General features: G+C 30.9%; 1 protein-coding gene across 2 annotated transcripts; it reads left to right on the forward strand.

Annotated features, from left to right (window-relative positions):
- Nucleotides 1-8,677: 8,677 nt before the first annotated feature.
- Nucleotides 8,678-12,320, forward strand: LOC107898892 (protein FAR1-RELATED SEQUENCE 9). Of its 2 annotated transcripts, none has more exons than XM_016824460.1 (3): nucleotides 8,678-8,989; nucleotides 9,794-11,292; nucleotides 11,963-12,320. In XM_016824460.1, exons 2-3 carry the CDS (start codon nucleotides 9,811-9,813, stop codon nucleotides 12,128-12,130), a joined length of 1,650 nt encoding a protein of 549 aa, XP_016679949.1. In that variant the 5' UTR covers nucleotides 8,678-8,989; nucleotides 9,794-9,810; the 3' UTR covers nucleotides 12,131-12,320. The 2 variants fall into 2 exon arrangements, with proteins under 2 accessions (XP_016679949.1, XP_040946824.1); XM_041090890.1 differs by lacking the exon at nucleotides 11,963-12,320 and adding an exon at nucleotides 11,545-11,704 and having other exon boundaries at nucleotides 8,705-8,989.
- The last annotated feature ends 3,782 nt before the right edge of the window (nucleotides 12,321-16,102 follow it).

A 16,102-nucleotide genomic window follows, 5' to 3' on the forward strand; every position in this document is an offset into this window, starting at 1 on the left:
CTTTAATTTTTGAATTTGATGATGATTTTGTGAAATTCCATTGTTGAATGCTTGGTTTTTTAAGTGTTTAATGATAGATTATTAAGGTTTAATGTTAGATATACAAGTTTTGTAAAGTGATTTTTGACAAAAATGTCAAAAAGGGATTAAATTGATAAAATGTAAAATATGGTGGTTAAAAGTGTGAATAAATTGAAATATGGGCTGCTAGTAACATGTATTAAATTCGTTTAAGCATGGGTTTGTACTAAATTGCATGAATTTGCAATTTTATGTGATAAGGACTAAATTGTAAAAATGTAAATGTTTAGGGGCAAATGTGTAAAGTAGCCCTAATGTGTGTTTTGGACTAAATTGAATAAATAGTTGATTAAATAAGCTGATTTTGATAATAAATAGATCAAGATAAGTCGAGATTGGGATTAGATCGGGAAAAAGGAAAAGTGGACGAATGGTCGATAATTTTTATCCGAGCAACTTGAGGTAAGTTCGTATAATTAGAATCGAACTTTCATTTAATTGTAATTGTATGAAATGAATATGTATATATATGTGAATTGAACGGTTGAAATAAACGATATTGAATTGCTTAATTTGAAATGTATTGAGTAATACCGAGCCCCGTTTGAACTATAGAAAATCGTAGGGTACGAGTGACATGTCACTAGGGTTACCGTTTTGGTCGAGCTCCTACATTTGTTGCAGACTCACCACAGCTCGTATGAGCTTACCGATATATCAACTTTTATGAGTTTACCGTTTCAGCTCGATAGAGCTTACCGTTCTTCAGCTCGATAGAGCTTACCGTTCTTCAGCTCGAAATGAGCTTACCGATCATGGCTCAAAAGAGAGAAAATGATAATGAATTGACAGATTACCGATTAATGCACATAGTGTGTATAACTTGAGTATCCTTCGATGTTTCATTAGGTTCAATGGCCATTATACTGTTATCGATTATATGATTGAGAATGAAATGGAATATGTTCTATGTGAATTGTATAGATGAAATATGATATGTGTTATGAGGACGTATGGAACTGGAAACGATATTTTATGAAATGTATGAATGAAATGCTATGTGAGTTGAATGCCAAATTGAATCATTCATGGATGAAATGTTGGTTATATGCATATTTAAGACTCTAACCTATTGAGGTGTATGTGTGATAGGCATTTGAATATTGGAGTTGGACATATTGATTTAATTGCTTAAATTATGCAATGTGGTAAGTTTAATTCTATTATAGGCTTACTAAGTTTTAATGCTTACTCAATTTATTTCTTCGTGTTTTATAGAGGTTCGTTAGCTAGCTCAATTCGGACAACGTCAGAGATAAGCATCACACTATCCAGTCGATTTCTCGGTACTTTTGAACTCATGGAAGTTGAGTAAATATGGCATGTATAGGCTAGTTTATGGGAATATGTTTTTGGTTACTTTAGCTTATTGCATAGTTATATGTTTTGATGTTCTTAAGCCATGAGATTTGGCTCAGTTGTTATAATGGTCAAATGTGTATAAGATTATATGTTTTAGCAAGTTTGCTTATGAAGGATTTGATGTAAATGATAATATTGGTATGTGATGAGTTGGTGATTGGAAAAGGCTTGAATGTTATTTGATATTAGGATAGGTATGAGGTTGAATCATATTAGTTTGATATGTGTTTAAATGCACAAATGGTATTGATTTGAGTATGTAAATGATTGGTTTGAAATGGCATATATGTGCATTGAAATGGTAGTTTATAGTTGCTCATATTGTATGTGAATTTGGTACTATATGAATGGTTTAGTACATGTGTTTTGGGGTGTGAAAAGTGGCTTAAACCAAGCCTATTTCATGCCACATGACCTGAGTACACGAGCGTGTGACCCTTATTTGAAAATTTTTCTAAGTTTTCTCAAAACTTTTATATGTTATCAATTTAGTCCCAAACGTATGAATTAAGATTTGTATGCTTGATTTAAGCATGTTATGTATATGAATGATTGAAAATTATTGAAATGAAATGATATTTGTTAAATGTTTGATGAATTACCGATCTAAATTGAGTTGAAAGTCCGATAATGCCTCTTAACCTATTCTGACGACAGTTACGAGTTAGGGGTGTTACAGATTTAGGTAGAATTTATATGAGTATTAACGATGATGAATCATTAGCATCATCAATTGTTTCTACCTTGAATGATATATTCTTCTATGATTGATTATGCAAAAACCACTTGGGTTAGTGAAGATGCACCAAGCTTGTTGGGTTAAGGCTTTATAAAGATCCACATGCCTAGCCCACTTAGCCATTCAAGCTATTCTAGCTACAAATATACTTTGGGGGTTCTTCTACATGACATGACGATATAAACTAGAAGCTATTCTTGTTTTGTTGAGCCTTTCAAACTGTATTTCTAAGTATTTCTCCCATTTTAATGACTCTCTTTACTTTAAGTATTTATTGGGACATAGGCCTTATTGTATATGGGAAAATTCACTTTGGCATTTGCCTTTTAAAGATAAGGTGGGATAGTTTTTATGTTTTGAAAGAAAGTGAGAGGTGGGATAGCTCACTCAAAAGATAAAGAGAGAAAAACCTTTGACTCAAACAACTTTTTTTTTCCTTTAAACCTTTTTTATCAACTCTTCAATAGGAGTTCATCAGTGGTCAGTTAGAGCTAATTTTAGGGTAATGAATAATAGATTTGAATATCTTAGTTGTGTACAGTCCGATCTTTCATCGGTATTGTAGCCTCATGATTTCAATTTCAAAACCAACAATATTTTTGGGTGATATTTTTGACTTTTTTTTGTTTGTTTGTGGTTACTTGTTATTAGCCTTATTAGAGTTATATGTTCAATGTAATAGTTTTATATTGTAATTTTTGTAGCAAGAACTTTAAATATAGTTGAGCTTTTGAGTTGAGTCTTAAGTCAATGTGATTTTTACCCTCTACTTTAAAATGGCTTTTCCATGTAAAAATCATGTCTCATTTATTTTCTTATGATTGTTTGGTGTTCATTGAAGAGATGTTGTGTTATTGTGGTTGCCATAATTGCCAACTTGTGTTTATTGGGAGAAAGAAAGAACATTGGTTGTGTTTTTGTGCTATTCGGTAATTTCAATTTATTTCCTTCAAATTGGTATCAAAGTTTAATTTTCGTGTTTGGTAGTTATGAAAATTAACATAAGTAAAACAATCGTGTTGAATGGTATGAATTACCAACTTTGTTGGAATAAAATGAAAGACCTTTTTTTTGTGAGTGTTTTACATCTTCCTATTTTTGCTACTCAAAAACTCGAGCTTAAAATGATAACGAGTGGGCATTTGAACATCAACAGGTGTGTGGTTTTATTCAAAAATTTGTTGAAGAAAATGTTTACAATTACATTGATCAAGAGACACATCCAAACATATTGTGGAATAAACTTGAAAATATGTATGCTACGAAATTTGGCAATAACATGTTATTTCTTTAAAAAAATTATGATATCGATTTTAGCTTATTAATTGTTTTTAGGGGAGAAACAAATATAAAGGCAAAAATGATAGAGATAAAAGTCGAAGCAAGTTAAGATCAAGATACAAGAATCTGACTATCATCAAATTATTGCAAGAAAAGTCATATCAAGAAACACTGCTACAAGTGCAAAAACTAAAATATTATTTTCACAACTGAAAGAATCAAACATAATTCGAAGGAAAAACATTATCACCTAAAGAAGTATGCAATTTTAAGAGTAGGGGATAGGGTTAACATAACTCAAACATGTGCCAAATAGGTGTCTAGTTAGAGTTTTAATCACAACTCCATTTAAGTTAATACATTAAAAATATCATATTATTAAATATGAATATTGTTATATGTAATCACTTCGATTAAACAACCTTGCTAAATCAGTCACGTTCGACCAGAGAATAAGGAGTTTGCCTGAATCAAAGATAAAGAGCTACACCGTCAGAGAAAACACCACTATAACACCCCAAAAGTTGCTACAGTAAAAAAGTGAGATATTATCTTTGATATAGTAAAATAAGGAAATAAAGTGAAAAAAGAAGAAGGAAAGTTTGAGTTATGTCAACAAAATCTATTTAGGAAGTATATTATAATGTATTAATTCAAGAAAGGACTAAACCACAAAAGTGTGAAAAATTTTATGGCCTAAGAGTAAATACTCAAAATTTGAGAGGTTAAAGTGTAAATATGAAAATTTTGAAGGACTAATAGTGCAAATATTTTAAGGGTGGAAGGATCTAGAAACTAAGAAAAATGCAAGAATTAGGATCAAATTGAATAAGTGGAAAAAGTATGAGGGGTTAAATCACAATTTTACTAAAATGAGTGATGATTAAATGGAGGAATTTTGAAGGATCATAAGGGGCAAAATGGTCATTTAGTAAGGAAAATAATTTTGAAGAGTAATGGTGATGTTGGTGATATTTTAGATTAATTAAATAAATATTAGTTTATTAATATTTTGATTTGACATTTAGTTATATTTAATTATTATTTTATTTAGTATATTAGGAAAGAAAGATGAAGAATTCTCTTCATCTTTCCATGTTCTCAACATGAGAAGAAGAAGAAAGAAAGAAAATTTTCTTTTCTTTGCAATTTAGTCCTTTTACCAAAAATCCACCATTTTCACTTAGAAATCAAAAGAATTTCCATTGCCACCAAGAGAGAAAAATAATAAGGAGACTATGGGGAGCTAGAATATCAAGTTAGAATCAAGAAAATAGAAGACTGGGGAGAGAGAAAGTCAAGTTAAAGTTTGGTTTCAAGAGAATAAGGTATGGATGTTAAGGTTTTATGTTATTTTTAAGTTTAGTAGTGATAGAAAAGCATAAAAATGGTGTTAAAGTAAAGATTTCTCATGAGAAAATATTGTGTTTTTGACATGTTAATTAAGAGAGAGGTTGAGTAAGTGAATCAAGTGGTAGGAGAAGAGAAAAACAAGAGATTTTGATAGAAAAGAGGTAAGTACCCATGAGCTTTCTTGTTATTTAAGGATTAAAATGTGATCTTTGTAAAGTAAGCGGTAATTAAGTAAAATAAAAAAATATTGTGAAATAATTTATTATGTGAAGTAGGAATTTATAATAAAAGTATAATAGTTGGGTTATGTGCTAGCGAAAAATATACAAAGTATTAGATAAGTGAAATTATGGGAAAATGTGAAATTTTATGGAAATAAGGAATAAATTGAAATACTTGAGAAATACATGTGGTGGAAATAATACAAGTGAAATACATAGAAATTTGATGTGGAAAATGAGATAGTGGAATTAATTATGTGAATTAAGTGAGATGTCAAAGATAAATTATGTAATAATGAATAGAGAACTTTTATGAAAAAAGGTGATTAAATTGGAAAGTTATAAAAGTTTAAAAGGAAATATTGATGATAAAGCACATAGTGAAAGAAATAAAAGAATATGTGAATTTTGTAATCCAAACTACAATTATTTCCTAAGTTGTGAAAATTAAGGGTTAAATCGTAAAATTGGGGAAATTTATATTAGAAATAGAAAAGTGAAGTGCATAACACTTAGAATAAGAAAATTTGATGTTGTAGTGAATTTTGGAATATTAATAAGTATTGAATTATGTTATATGTGTTATTAAAAGTAAAATATATTACTACACGAAATATTGTGCTAATGACTAAATTACAAAATATATAAAAGTGATATGTGAAATACATGATAAGGATTATTAGTGAATTATGGATGAATAATGAATTTAGAAATATATTACATGTGTTAAAGATAGTGAAGATATAAGTATACAGATTATTGGTACAATGATTAAATTGTAAAGTATGTAAAAATATTATGGGAAAGTTTAAAAGTGACGTGTGTATATTATGACTTGCCCAAGTAAATGATATAAGAACTATTGGGATATTAGTGGCATGCCATTAAGGAACCTTAGAGCACTCTCTGATTATTAACACGTTAGTGCTCTCCGATTATTAGCACATTAGTGCCCTCCGTTTAGCACATTTGTGCTCTCTGTATATTACTTTAGTGCTCTCTGTTTAATAGTGCATAATAATGCACCTATGCATTAGTTCCGTATATCTTAAGTGTTCTGTTTAATCTACTAGGCCTCTACTAAAAAGGTAAACAATTTTCGTTACAAGGTAAATGTTTATCTCTAATTCTTGTTTGAAATATTGAATTAGTAAAGTGAAAACGCATGTAATTTGAATGTATTTGAGGAAGTATAAGAAAGACAATGACTAGTAAGTTAAATATGTAAAAATAAATTGTGAAAGAAATAGTGAGAAAATCATGAAAATTTACACTAAATGGTGAAATATGATACATGTATAAAAAGAGTAGTAATTTTTATAAGTTGATTTGAGGACTTAAGGACTAAATTGTGAAATAAGTAAAAAGTTATAAATGAATATGATAAATAAACAAAGAAACAAGATATTGGAAATTAAGAAATTTAATAGAATTTAAATATCATGGGTACTTACTAAGTCTTCACTGACTTAACGCGTTTATTTTCAATGCGTAGATAAAGTGATTTTGAAGAGTCGTAGTTGAGGTTGTGGACATTCATCTCATCACATCTCCAAGTGCCAAGAGGGTATGTTTCAAAATTTTGAATAGAATGACATGTACTTAAGAAGATCAAGTGTGTTCCAAGTAGTAGGGACTAAAATATAAGTTATGAAAACTTTTTTTTAATGTTCAAATATATTAGTGATTAGCCAAAATCACTTTGACACCAAATGTAATATTCCTATATCAGGTTCCTTGGGTTGAACCGAGTATAAAGGTGTTACAACCACACCTTGTACTGCATTTTCATGATGATGAAGTCATATTTTTCACCGACACTTATCTCTCACATGTTTAGCACATGAGCCCTTGTTAAGTCAAGCCCACTTAAGCCACTCCAAAGTGAAATAGCAAATTGAACCATATTCTATTTTTTATTTAATTTATCATTAATTTTAATTTTTTATGATGTAAAATAAATATTTTATATTTAAAATAGTTAAAATAACTTAAAAATTCTATATACAATATATATTTTAAATGTTATATAATCTTTTTGATTACTTTAAAATTTATGTTTTAAAAAGAATTATGAAAAAAAAAACTTTGAGACTTTACTAAATAATATTCAAAAGTCACAAAAACAAAGATCATTTTATCAAAATAATCCAAAACTCAAATTAGTATAAAAAAATCAAAAACAGAAATAAATTATTTTGAATGGTTTGAAAATTTTTTAAAAACATGATTGAATCAAACAAAATTCATCCCTACTCATCGAAACTAGAATAGACAGCTTTCGACACCCTCGTCCGGACCATCCATAACCACCGACACCGAGTCATGTATCAACAAATAACTTATCATCTCTATTAACTTTAAACCTTTAACTGAGTTGGCGTTATGAATTAATCAGATACACAAATTCCATTGGAGAAATTATTAAAATACCATTTTATATACCAATAAGTTATCTTATTATAATGTACTTTTTTCATTTTATATTTTTAATAAGAAATTCACATATGGTGATATTTGAAACCATGACACCAACACTTATAAAACCTCAATTTTATCACTTTAACCGAAACTTCATTTTAATTTTTATACAAATTTTAATATTTTTACACAAAAAACTTTTTACACTCATATCGCGAGTGTATCATAATTTAGTATTTATTATTGTTTTCACTACAACATTATACATTTTAATTTTTTTGGCACTTAACCCCTCGTATTCATAGCAACATTAACTCTTAAATAAATCGAAAGTTGAATCACGTCGGATCTTGAAAGGGAGAAGCTCTCCCAATATCTATTTTCTCCGTTCACAAAACTTGAGTTCAAGTTATTGTTTAAAGAGGTAATGATGATTCAAAGGGTAATCCAAAACTAATATCCATTGTTGTAAGAATAGTTTAGTCTTGAACTGATCAAATTATGATTAAATTGTTGATTCAACCATGCAAAATTAAAAAAAAAAAACTAAAATAATTAATAAAAAATAGAAAAAATCATAAAAGAATAAAATAAATAAATTATAACAACAAAAGTAAATATCTGCCCTTTTACATCATTTTCTTATCCAATTTCAAGGACCATATTTAGGTATAAAAGCTCTACTATGCTATTAGTGCTTATATTTTATGAAAGTTATGGATTTAGTCCTTATACTTTAATATGGTTATTTTTAATTATACTTTTTAAACTTTAAAATTTCAATTCTCACTCAATGATATCTATTAAATTCATTAAGTTAAGTTGCGTTATTTCCAAAATCTGACATGACAAACATATTATCATATGTGTAATATTATGTCAACTTGTTATTTTCATATATTACTCACTAAAAATTTAGTTAATGGATTAGCGGTTGTTGTCTATGTAAAGATTGAAATTTCAAAATTCAAAAAGTACAGGAATTTAGAACGATCTATTTGGAGAATATGGACTAAATCTATTAGTGTATGCATAATATAGGACCAGTAATTGAATTTAACCAAATAGATTTAACTGTAACTATATTTGAGTGAGAACTAAAATTTCAAATTTTGAAAGAAAAGAGACTAAAATTAATCAATTCAAAAAATATAAAGACTAAATTTGATCAAATCAGAATACAGGGACTAAATTCATAATTTTTGTATAACGACTAATAATAGTAGAATTAAAAAAAAAAAAAAAAAACCCTTCGTTCACGAACACAAGGCCTTGAAAAAAAAAGAAAAAGAAAACAACACAGCCATGAGTTTCCATCTTTCTGCAAACTGAGTTGTTGATGAAAGGAAACAGCAGTTGTAAAAAGTGTGGGCAAATCGCCCAACTGTAACCAAGCAAACAATAAGACTAAATTTCGTTTGACCCATCCCCAAATTCCCATTTCAACTTCATCAATAACAAGTCAATTCCTCGCCTTACACTGAACTGCGGTGAAAAAGAATCAGCTTTTTATCTCAAATCGGGGCTTGGGGTCAGTTTCCTCTTCTTTCATTATCATCATTCATCATTTTTATGTATATATTCATTTGGGTTCTTCTAATTTTCGTGTTTTGCTGTTTATGAATTGATATTTTTGTTTTCCAATTAATTCAATGCTTATATTGAGAGTTAGAAACTTGCTTGGACTCGGTTTTCGGTTCTGGGTTCGAATGATTCTATGTTTTGGATTAAGAAACTTGTTTATGTGTTTTCACTAGAGGGTTCACATTAAACGAATTTATATCCAATCCCACCATTATAGAAAAGCTTAATATATGCATATATGTGTGTGTGTGTGTGCATATATAGCATAAAGGATGTTGAGGGTTGGGTATCCGGAAAGGGATCGTAGAGACCGGAATTTGAATCCGGTGTTGGCTTAGTGTTACCCTCCGAAGGATGGTTGCATGAACTAACTGAACTAATATTCAGGGTTCAAAACTGGAATTCGAATCCTATACCTACTTAGTACTGCCTCTTAAGGATGAGTGCATGAACCGATTGAGCTAATCTTCGGGCTCAAAAGCTTTTTATTGTCGTCAATAAAATCTATATAGAAATTGGATATGAAATTTTCTGTTTCTGAAACCTATTATGTTTGTTTTCGGTCAATGAAAGATGGTGTAAAGAATATTAGCTCTAGCATATCCGAATTTATTCAGTTGACCTTATAAATCGACGCTTAAATTATTAGGTGAGGGCAGTGAGTTGCTGCTTAAGCATTGATCAAATGTGTAGTAACAAAGAACTTGAATGAGGAGCTTAAACACATTTTGTTTCTTTGTGTTTGGTACAGTGGGATTTTCGAGAGAAATGAGTGCCACAAGACACCGGGCCCTAGGGGGTGGGGTTAACCATGTATTGGACTATTTGAGACGAATGCAAGCGGAGAATCCTTCGTTCTTTTATGCAATTCAAGGTGATAATGACCACACCGGTGGAAGCATATTTTGGGCGGATGCAACATCAAGGATGAATTATGCTTACTTTGGGGATACTGTCATATTTGACACAACATATAGGACCAATCGTTATAGGGTTCCGTTTGCCTCGTTTACTGGACTCAACCACCATGGGCAGCCGGTGTTGTTTGGTTGTGCTTTAATTCTCAATGACTCTGAGGCCTCATTTGCATGGCTATTCCAAACTTGGCTTCATGCAATGTCTGATCGTCGTCCCATCTCTATAACAACTGACCCTGATCGTCTCATACAGATGGCTGTCACACAGGTTCTTCCAGAAACACGCCTTCGATTCAATAGGTGGAGCATTTTCAAAGAAACCCAAGAGAAGCTGGCTCACATATACCAATCACAGCCTACATTCGAAATAGAATTTAAGAAATGCGTTAATGAGACTGAGACAATTAATGAGTTTGAACCATCATGGGTTTTGCTTCTGGAACGTTACTTTGTCATGGACAATGAATGGCTTCAGTCAATGTACAATGCTCGGCAACAGTGGGTCCCTGCTTATATGCGAGATACCTTCTTTGGGGACTTTTCTATAACCGAGAGAAACATAGGTTTAAACTCATTCTTTGAAGGGTTTGTGAATGCATCGACCACCATACAGATGTTGATTAAACAGTATGAGAAAGCCGTAGCAAGTTGGCACGAGAAAGAGTTAAAGTCTGATTATGACACCACCAACACTTCACCGGTTCTTAAGACACCGTCTCCCATGGAAAAACAAGCTGCTAATCTCTATACGCGAAGAATATTCATGAAGTTCCAGGAGGAGCTAGTTGAGACCCTTGCTAATCCTGCCACTAAAATTGATGACTCGGGAACTGTTGCAACATATCGGGTGGCCAAATTCGGGGAAGAGCACAAAGCGCACACCGTTAATTTCACTTCTTTTGAGATGAAAGCTAATTGCAGTTGCCAAATGTTTGAACATTCCGGGATCATATGCAGGCACATATTAGCAGTTTTCAGAGCGAAAAATGTTCTCACACTACCTTCACAATATGTACTAAAGCGATGGACGAGAAACGCCAAAATTGGAGACATGCAGGATGAGCATGCTACCGAATTGCCAAATAATTCCCGGGAATCCTTAACAGATCGGTCCAATACTCTACGCCAAGAAGCTATTAAGTATGTTGAAGAAGGGGCGAAATCTATTCACATTTACAATGTGGCAATGGATGCTTTACAAGAGGCACTGAAAAAGGTTAGTTCTGCAAAAAACCAAAGCCCTGTATCTGCTGAAGATGGAGCACTGAGCAATGGACGTAATCAAGAGTTGCATGCAGCTGGAGATACCGAGACAGTGGCATGTCAATCTGCGGTCAGTTTCTCCTACTTTATATATATATATTTGCTGGCATTTAGGGTTTGGACGGTTGATCGGTGTTTATTTATTCGGTCCTGTTCATGTGTTGGTATGTTCATCGAGTCATATCAACAATACTCATCTGAGATTAACAGCGGTACCGACATAAATCTAACTCAATGCTAACTTTTTTACACAACTGCCTCAATGATTTGGGTTAGTATGTATGTGTGTATTATCTAACTGACTGCAATCTTTTTCTATTAGAGAGGATCCCACCAGAGCGCCTTCTACTTCTATTAGGCCCTAAACTAAGATCAAAATCATTCTCGACAAACACATAAAAAGTGCATCCATATTTTTCATTTGGACTGGGTACAGACCAAAGGTCTTGAATGATTGATCCAGCTGAACCACTCAAAAGATACATAGGTATTTTTGATTTCTTCATGCTCGTTCCTAGCTCAAACCACCATTCCTACAAATAAGAATCCCATTCGTTACATGATTTCTTCTTCATATAGATAGATACAGGACATACGAAGCAATTACATGATCATTTATCTTAAGCACACTGATACATGTGTGTGCGTGGGAAAAGAACAATCTTGGACGCATTACCGTCTTTGTTTTTTGTTGTATTTGTAATTGAAATCTGTTATTTTCCTATCATTTTGTCAATCAGGACGAGAAGGAAAAGAAAATCCGGGAATTGACAACAGAGTTGGAGAGCATAAACCGGCGATGCGAAGTGTACAGAGCGAATCTGCTGGCTGTGTTGAGGGACATGGAAGAACAGAAGTTAAAGCTGTCTGTTAAAGTTCAAAATGCAAGGCTTAATTTGAGAGAGTGAAAGCAATGAGTAAAAAAGAAATGTTGTGAAAATGAGTCTTTGATAGCATTTGATTTTGGCATTCTTAGATGATTTGGCAAAGAATTAATGAATAGCTGGTTGGATTAATTTGCCAATGTAGTTCAACTTGTATTGAAAATAATTTGTATTATATATTTTAGGGTAAGAACAGATTTCTAGGTTTTTTTTTAATTAGAAGATTTAAATATAACAAATTAATTTTTTATTTTATCATTTACTATATATAAGGTATGCGGTTGACTAAGTTGGTGTTACGAGTCAACAATATTAATTCAAAATTGCTCAAATGATTTTTCAAGAGAGTATTAAATAATATTATAATAATGCTTTCTTAATTTTATATAAAATCTTTTAATACAAAATAAAAATAAATTAAATGTCTAAGATTTAAAGCTGGGATTTGATTTGTTTGGGTAAAAGTACCACAAAATTTGCTTTACTATATTTTAGATTGTATTTTAGCTCTTCTATTGAAAATTGGACAAATTAATCAATGTACCCTAGATAAGTGAGTAAAACAAACTCTAATAGAGTTTAGTGTTTATATATAAGATATAATAACAATTTTAACCCTTAATCTTTACACATTCATTCAATTTAATCTCTATTTTTTTTAATTTGATCGCTATTTTTTTATTTGAAGTAAATTAGAAATTTTTAAAATTAATAACACTAATTTTTTAAATTAATGATGCATGGTAACAAAATTTTAAAAATTTCAATTAAGCCTTTTTAATATTAAAAAAAATCATAAAAATTATAAACAAAATTTATAAAAAAATAAAAATACTGACCAATTAAAATATAATAGTTATTAAATTTTTAAAAAAAGTTGACCCCTAATCTTGTTTTTTTAAAGGGGTTAATCGATTTTTTTAAATTTGTTACTAAGTTTATTTTGACTCTTTAGCCTTGTTAATTTAATTTTTTTTCTAATTTACTTCCAATAAAAGAGTAGGGTTCAAATTGAATAACGGTTAAAAGTTGATGGCTAAATTTGTTATTATACCTTATATGTAAACACCAAAACAAACATTTAACGGTGCAATTTTAACGGATGAGTTGTATTGCTCATCCATCTAATGTATAGGGGCTACCTAATTTTTAGTAAAAGGGCTAGAATGCAATCTAGGGTATAGTAAGGGGGGCTATCGATGTTTGTTTCATGTAAAATAGGATAGTTAATAATGTAAAAGGCTTTCAATCAACGTAAAATTACCCCCTTATTTTTATAAAATGTCTTACCAATTTTTTTTCCATAAGACATTTGTCAAACTGATAAAGCTCAGTTCACTGTAACACCCCCATTCCCGACCCAAACAATGGGTCAAAGCACTAGGATGTTACATTCTTTACTACATTCTTCACGTATCAAATATTTTCTTATAAACTTTTACAACTTTTCAGTTTAGTTCCTTTTTGTAATAAAAGTTCAATATTCACTAATTAATCATATTAAATCAAGTTTTTTTCTTGTTACACTTTAATCACATAATTTTTCTCAATATCTTATTTCACATATCAAATTTCTATGTATTTCATTTCTATTATTTCATCAACATATTTTCTCAAGTTTAACAATTTAGTCCTTATCATCGTAAAAATTCCATATTTTCTCATAATTTCACTTTTACAATACTTTATGCACATTTCAACATCTTAGAATACATTCATTAAACTTTTATCATAATTTTCTTATTCACATATTATATTGTTTCACACTTAAACTTTTGTATAATTTTCAATTTAGTCCCTATTGCCATGTAATTTATTTTTCACCATATAAGCACTTTAATCAAATAATTCATTATAATATCTTATTTCACATAACAAATTTTCATGCATATCACTTCTATTGTTTTGATTATAAATTTCACAAAGTTTACAATGTAATCTTTACCATCATGAAAATTCATTATTTACTATAAATTTACCTTAACATCACTTTGTAATCATTCACTAATTCATTTAAAATCTTTATCATAAATCTCAAATGCATGTTTGTTTCGTTGAAAATAACTTTTATGAAATATTTTCAGGAAATATGCTAAACAACATAAAATATTTTACCTAGATTTATCCAAACACTAGGAAATATTAACTTTTCTAGAAAACAAGTCCTTTTCCAGAAATTATTTTCCGGAAGTCATTTTTAGTGAAACAAATAGAACCTTAGATTGGATTTTACCCCATTGTTATGTGAATGAAAGTTCAAAAAGAAAAATGTAGTTTGGTACATGAACTATACTTCATTCTTCAATGTGGTACTTCAAGTATTTTCATTCCCAATTTGGTACATGTGGAATCATCTATCAACTAATTTACCCCAGGAAAATGATTCTATGAAACAGGGACGTCACATCATCCTATATCTCTTACCAATTATTTAATGTCATTTCAACATTTTTTTCATGTCATTGACACATCATTTTGGTAATTCGTTTCAGGAAGATTTCCCCTTTCCCACGTGAACCAAACCCCCGAATATCCTATATCCACAAGTGAGCAATCTTCAAGCGTTTTACGAAAATCATTCATTCGTTTTCCTCTCTCAGGACCCTTCTATTTTTTTCATCCCTATACAATATCTCATTAAAATCCCCACAAACAATCCAAGGTAAATTTTGGTCATCTCCTAACTATTGCAACAAATTCCACGTTTCCTTTTTCTCTCAAAGATCAGGAGCCCCGTAGAATCCTGTCAACCTCCACTCCCAGCCATTATCATCCTCCTTGATACTGACATTTATGTGATTTTTCAAATAGCTCCTTAATTGAACAGACATTCCTAGCTTCCAAGCCAGACATAAGCCCCCTCGTGTACCATCTGTCGAAAACACAAGGCCATTCTGAAAACCACATCTATGGTAGCATCTTTCCATCCTATCACAAATTAACTTAGTCTCCATAAGAAAGACCATCTGGGGACAAGCACTCTTCAACACATGTTGAAGTCTTCGAATAGCCCGCGGATTCTCCAAACCACGGACATTCTAGCTTAATAATTTCATTGTGGTCGACTGACATGCCTTTTGGCAGCTACCAATCCTTGTTGAAGAGGAGCTGAATGTTGCTCCAAACTGGACATCCTCGAATCTAATCCCCTAGAAACGTCAGAGTCTCTGTTGTCAAATTTAGCCTTTTTATTTCCTTCCCCATTCGAATTAAACTTTTCAAACTCATTAGCCTCATTTCAGCAAATTTTCTGTTTACCCATCACACATTCATTCAAGCCATGTTCTGTCATCACAACTTTAACAACCCGCTCCCAACTATTATTTTTTCATTTTTTAGAATTATCCCCTATTAGGCTAGAAGGCTAACCTAAGCTACTCTCTTTTTCCAAAATAACCAATATGGCATTTAATATAAGACCATCATGATCTAACATCTTACAATCAGCTTCCTTGATTGGTGAAGCTAACACATCAATCGAATCCCCAAAATTATGCCCCTATGCATTAGTTACCAAATCTGTTGGCATCTGCTTTGACTCCGCATCCTCTTCCGACTGTTGATCGGTCACCGGATATTTAGTCGTCCCATCTTCACCATTGACTCCCTAAATCACCACCAGTATAAAAGCTGTAATGACCCAAAATTCACGAGCATCAGAAAAGTACATTATCGGGCCTCCATCTTAGTAAACTGAGTCGTAAATAATTATTAGAAGTAATTATGAGTTTAGTTGAGTGCTTAACTAGGTATTAATTAGGTGAATTTAGTATAATTAAGAATAATTAGGAAAAAGGACTAAATAGAGTAAAGAGTAAAAATTTAATTATAGATTAAAAAAAAGTATAAAGGATCAAAATGGCAATTAAGCCAATTCATAATTATGAGGTGGCATAAGCTGGGTAAGATTGAAGATTTTTATGTGATGTTTTCTATTAAAATTTCATTAATAATCATTAAGGTTTAATATTGAATAATAAATTATATTTATTATTA

This window comes from Gossypium hirsutum, chromosome D04, assembly GCF_007990345.1.
Source record: "Gossypium hirsutum isolate 1008001.06 chromosome D04, Gossypium_hirsutum_v2.1, whole genome shotgun sequence".
NCBI lineage: Eukaryota > Viridiplantae > Streptophyta > Magnoliopsida > Malvales > Malvaceae > Gossypium > Gossypium hirsutum.